The 6056-nt window shown below is 31.9% G+C and overlaps 1 protein-coding gene across 1 annotated transcript; it reads right to left on the bottom strand.

Moving 5' to 3' along the window:
* Window positions 1-3422: 3422 nt before the first annotated feature.
* Window positions 3423-4598, bottom strand: ft1 (alpha(1,3)fucosyltransferase gene 1). Its single transcript, NM_131409.2, has one exon. The coding sequence runs from the start codon at window positions 4596-4598 to the stop codon at window positions 3423-3425; it is 1176 nt and encodes a 391-aa protein (NP_571484.2).
* Window positions 4599-6056: the final 1458 nt, after the last annotated feature.

Here is a 6056-nt window from a genome sequence, read left to right as displayed (position 1 = left end):
TGATTTTGTGGTGTCTTTAAAAGTGCACACTAATATGGAGATGCAGAAACACCTATAACAGCAGCATGACAATTAGTAATCTTGACATTGACAGTACAAAAGTACAATGTTTACATTTTGCATTTTATTTAGCGGTATTTTGTCATTTGTATTTCTTATATTAGACTGTAATCATTAGTTTTTTAAAAAACGCTTTATCTTTTATTAATATATATTTTACATTTCTATATTTTAATTGCAATATTTACCCTGAAGTTCTAAATAAAGTAAAAGTTAAATACAAAGAAGTACATTATTTAGTAGGGCTGCATGAAATTGGAAAAAACTAAATTGCAGTATTTAATTTTTTTGCGATTTATATTGCGATTTTTCACAAGATAACTTGACCAATTATTAATTTTAGATTGATTGAAATGAGGGGAGTGCATAGCATATCATAAGTTACAAGCAGAGAGTAAATAAATCTAATAAAATATCAAATATACCAATGGAGTCTAACAGTATATAGATACAGAATAAAATAATCAAATGTAAATGCAAAAAGCTGCATATTCCTCTTTGTGTGAATATTTAAATACGATTCATCTTTGTTAAAGTTACAAATGTAACATTTTATGAAGCCCAAATGCTTTAGACTCACTTAAAATATTTTAATATTTAAAAAAAACACTTTGGTTAAGATGAAGTTACTCCAAAATGTTTATGTGTAACTGTTGTACCTGGCCAACTATAGTCCTGACTCCACATTGCTCATCCTGCGATGTGACTATTGTGTATTCACACATTGAAATATTAATGGTGAAATGATATATTGTGCAGCCCTATTACTTAGTATATACCTCAAAATGTAAAAAATAAATTTGCTACATTGCTCAGCACTAATTATGATCTAAAACCTAATTAATGCTGTGTTATTAATAAGTTATGTTTTCAGTGGCTTGAAACATGCATGGGAAATAAAACAGTACTGTCCTTTAAAACCAGATGCATTTGTCAAAATTCACAGTATACAGGCCTATTGCTATAGTTATAGGCCTACTCACTAATGGATAAGTTAACAAAACCTTCTTTATTAGGTTACATACAGTATAAAGACATTTTAATTTAACTGCATAATACTGTTCATAACAAACCTATAATAAGTGCAACACGTTAACCTAACAACTTTTGTGTCACCATACCAAAATATCAGTATTTATGTGTTAAAATACAGAGATTAAACACCACAAATGGCAATAAATAGGTTCATTCATGACAAAATCTTGAGTTATGCTTGTGGCATCCTGACCCACCTAATGAAAATAATTTAAGTATAATTGAGTATGACAAATGCTTCACTGGACCTTCATCTTAAACATTATTTAATTGAGCAATATTAGCTGAATTCAACTATAAAATTACAATATTAAATAAATAATAATATAATTTATAATAAGTAAATAATTAATGATAATTTAATAAAAAAACAATATTTTTCTTGAATTCTCTCTTACTCCCTTACTGATGTTTCTCAGTGAGCCCTCAAAAATAGCCTTTAAAACTTAAAAATACCAAAATAGCATAAGCATGTATAAAATAAACATATAATAATACACATAACTGCTTTATACAGTTAAGAGATGTACATTTATACATTTTCATTGTGTAACAAAAATTCAAGCAGCTTTAAGGGATTATTTAGTAACCCCTTTCACAGATTTATCTCTTCTTGACTTCCTGACTCCAGCTTTAAAAAGTATTTTATTGGCTGGATTTGTATTTATTAGTTCAACTGAAAGTTGCCTTCATTTGTGCTGTCAGCATTAGCTATTCTGAATGTTGACTGGATTTGAAATTATCCTTCATTTAATGTTTTCAATGTAGGGCTGGGTTATAAACCACAATAAAATCGCAAATACAATAAAGCAAAGCTGTGACTGTCATGCACATCATGACCAGGAAGCATTGTTCTGTGATCACTACAAATGTCCTCTGAAGGCCAGAGTGAGCTCTCTTGTGAAAACTCCAAATACCCATAAAGAGGAAACTCAGGAAATCCTCCATAGCATTGCAGTATAAACAGAAGATTTAAGTGCTTGCATTAATGTGTTGGCTGTGAGCGTCATAAAGGCTTGGTAAATGGGCCCGCAGTAGGACAGAGGAAAAGAAGTGGGTCAGACATAATTTTTGACCCCTTCAGTTTTGTTGAAAGCTTATTTTGGAATGAATTTTGTTTGATATTTGACATTTTGATGGATTTTCATTTATCCATTTTTTAATATAAGAAGATCAATTAGAAATAAGTGGAAAGAAAAAAAAAGTGGTAGGTGCCCTTTAAAGGACACTCTAATTTGTGTGACTTCAGTCGTTATTAGTCTACTCTTTTAAATCTGGAAGCATTAACTATTTACATTGAAATAAATATTGTTATCATTAAATATGGAGAAAAAATAAAGAAATAAGTGGAAAGAAGTGTGTTTGAAGCAAAGCTTCTCTACGGCCAGAACTCTAGTTTTCCTGATAAAATGGGCATGACATTGCCTTTTATAAATCACCTAGCCCTACTTTAAAGCATGTATTTGCAAACTTTAACTAGCCTACGCAAGAATATTAGTTTAACTTATTTTGGTTTTGCATGGCCAACATGTATCTGTGTATTTTCAATTAAATTTATTCAAAATTTGGCATTAAAATTATCTTAATTTGTGCATTTTATTGTCATTGTTAGGCACTGATACATCAAGACATACCTTGTTTGTGTACACTCACAGTACTTGGCAATAAAGCTGATCATTTCTCTGAAAACCAATGCTTTCAAACCCAAGTATTCATCCAGACACTCTAGTATTGCCAACTCTTAAAGGGTAAGTTCACCCATAAATGAAAATTCTGTCATTAATAATTTACCCTCATATCGTTCAAACCCCCCTGAGAGCTTTGTTTATGTTCGTAACACAAATGAAGAAATTTAAGATGAAATCCTGGAGCTCTCTCACTCTCCATAGACAAAAAGGGTCCTGAAAGTTTCAGTGTGAACACTACGAGAAGCTTTTCATTTGATATTATTGGTTTGATTGTAAGTTTACGTACCAAAATTATTGTGTTGAAATGATATACTGAAATGATTTTGTTGAACAGTTTCTTCTGCGTATTTCAAGACATGTTCATGAGAGCACGCAGAATAAACATTGGTGAATAAAGTCTTTACATCGGTTAATTTTGGTTGGATTCTTGTAGATTCATGAAATTAGTCACATGGAGTTTTCATAATATTTTTGGTTCCTCTCTGGACATTTTTTCGAGACCCTTGAGAGAGTCAGAGATCTCCAGGATTTCATCTAAAATATCTTCATTTGTTTTCTGAACACTAACGAGGGTCTTAGGAGTTAGGTATGAACTGAATAATTAATAACAGAATATTCATTAATGGGTGAACAATCCCATTAACCCCAGAACCACCCTTTCAGATCTTTAATAGCTATATAGTGCTTATTCCTTTTAAGATAATCACAAGTCCTACAGGCATGTTCAAGCCCAAATGATGAACTCATTGAAATAAAATGTTTCCTCCAGCTGAAATACTGTCTGTACTGTTCCTCGTTTTGGTCCAAGAGTTTAAGGTGATCCGCCAGTTCCTTGGGAGTTGGGAAATCATCCACATGGATGAAGGCGTCTCTTGGTATAAACTCCTCATAGTTATCTCTGGAAGGGCCAAGTACAACAGGAACCGTACCGAGCGCTAAAGGATTGAACAGCTTCTCAGTGAAATAGTCTCTGTGAATGGAGTTCTCAAAGGACAGGTAGAATTTACAACTGGACACCACATTTCCATAGTCTTCATCATTAACCCGGTTATTGAAGTGCCCTCCATAGGCCTCCACTTTAATGTGTTTCACCAACTCATTATAGTACTGTGAACGTTTGTGGTGTTCTTGAAAGTTACTTACTATCCAGCAAACTAGTTTATCCTTTTTGGGGATGGTGAAGTTTTTCTGTTCGTCCGTGGCATCAATGAGTCGACCGTAAGGCACTGGAATATCTGAATCCTTGCGGAAACTTGACGTCAGATTAAACCCATCATTTATCAAGCTGTTTGGATGGGAATTACTCGGAGACTCCATATTCCACCATATCCACTTTTGGAAAGCTGGTCGAGGGGGTTGCGGCAAATCCGCGCTCAGATCTCTGTGGTGAAACATAACTCCATGCGCTTTCTGGATCATACTTCTGTCGTCTGTTAAATGACAGCCGTGGATGTTGAACTGCGAACCACACACTCCCAAGTCAAAACGTGCTCCGAAAGGATACACCCAGATCAACAGGATGGTTTCTTGATCGTCTTTTTTAGCAGTAGTCGGTGCAGGATTTGGCACTGGTGTTGTCGATGGATTGTCTGAGGCGTTTTTTATAGTGCATTTGTAGTTCTGCGTCTTCAAAACATCGAGGCAAGTTTCTGTGCAGCTGCTGTTTGTATGGACGTCCACAGCAGGGAATTTGAAAAAGGTTGTGTTTGGATTGTAGTAGACAAAAAATATACATACAAAAGATATCAACATGAATGTGGCAATGATTAACTTCTGAACGGCTTTGGATGGAGGTGTGAGTGTTATTTTATCCATAACTGTTGCATGGAAGAAGGGAAAATAAAATATTGTCAAATTAATAAAATTGTCTATATATATATACATACATACATACATATATATATATATATATATATATATATATATATATATATATATATATATATATATATATATATATATATATATATATATATATATTAGGGCTGTCAAAATTAGTGTGTTAACGCATGTGATTAATTTAAAATATTTAACGCGTCCATACTGTCCCATCTTTTTTTCTGATTTGGGGTTGTTGTATATATTATAAGAGTAACACTTTACAATAAGGTGCAATTAGTTAATGTATTTATCAGCAAACAATGACAGTTATTACAGCATTTATTACAGCATTTGTTAATGTTAATTTATTCAAATGCAGTTCATTGTTAAGTTGTTCATTGTTAAAACAGTTAACTAATGTTAAAAAAGCACAACTTTGGATTTTAGCTAAAAGTTGAACTATGATTAAATGCTATACAAGTATTGTGCATTCTTATTTAATGTTAGTTAATACATTCAATAACTAATGAAACCTTAGTGTGGCTATTAAAGGTCTAGTCATTGTAGTATTGTAATACATTATTAAGTATATTTAAAGCATAAATAAGTGTATGAGTGTTGGCTTTGTGTTTTTTTTAAATAAGCTTTTTACTTCCTTATTTGCTTTTTTAACTTCCCTGTAACTGTAGCTTTAATTTGAATAACACTATTGATCGTTGTCTAATCTGCTTTATAAAATATATCCATCTGATATATCTTCATCATTTTAATATAATTGTATAGTCTAAAGCAGTGGTTCTCAAACTGTGGTACGAGTACCAGTGGTATGTGGAGATATCAGTATGTCATATGTACTTGCTACATATATTTCAAAATTGATCAAAAATGATTTATATATGAATGTGACATATAATATTATTATTATATGACATATAGCCTATATTTCTGAGGTCCAGGCAACATTTCCAGGTGTTGATGAATTGGCTACTATATGTTAATACTTTACATTTAAGTACAGCACTTTTCTTTTTACTTTTTAGGAACATCAACCTACCATTTTTAACTTTTAAAAGCACATTTTAATTTAAATGTTGACATTTTAAATTTTTTGTTGGTTTCTTTTTTTACATATTAACATTTAAATTAACATTTAGTCATTTAGCAGACGCTTTTATCCAAAGCGACTTACAAATGAGGACAAGGAAGCAATTTACACAACTATAAGAGCAACAATGAATTAGTGCTATAGGCAAGTTTCAGGTCTGTAAAGTGTAAGAAGCAAAACATTAGTAATTAGTTTTTTTTCTGTTTGTAATACAGTTAGCGGTAGAACCAGAGAGGCAATTGCAGATTAGGATATATAAGCATTTATAAGACATATGAGGACAGTGTTAACATTCAGACTATTTATAATGTTTAAAATGGCTGACAGTAATAAATATTGTTAATAAT

Source organism: Danio rerio, chromosome 19 (assembly GCF_049306965.1).
Source record: "Danio rerio strain Tuebingen ecotype United States chromosome 19, GRCz12tu, whole genome shotgun sequence".
NCBI lineage: Eukaryota > Metazoa > Chordata > Actinopteri > Cypriniformes > Danionidae > Danio > Danio rerio.
This window is presented reverse-complemented; position numbering and strand designations above follow the sequence as displayed.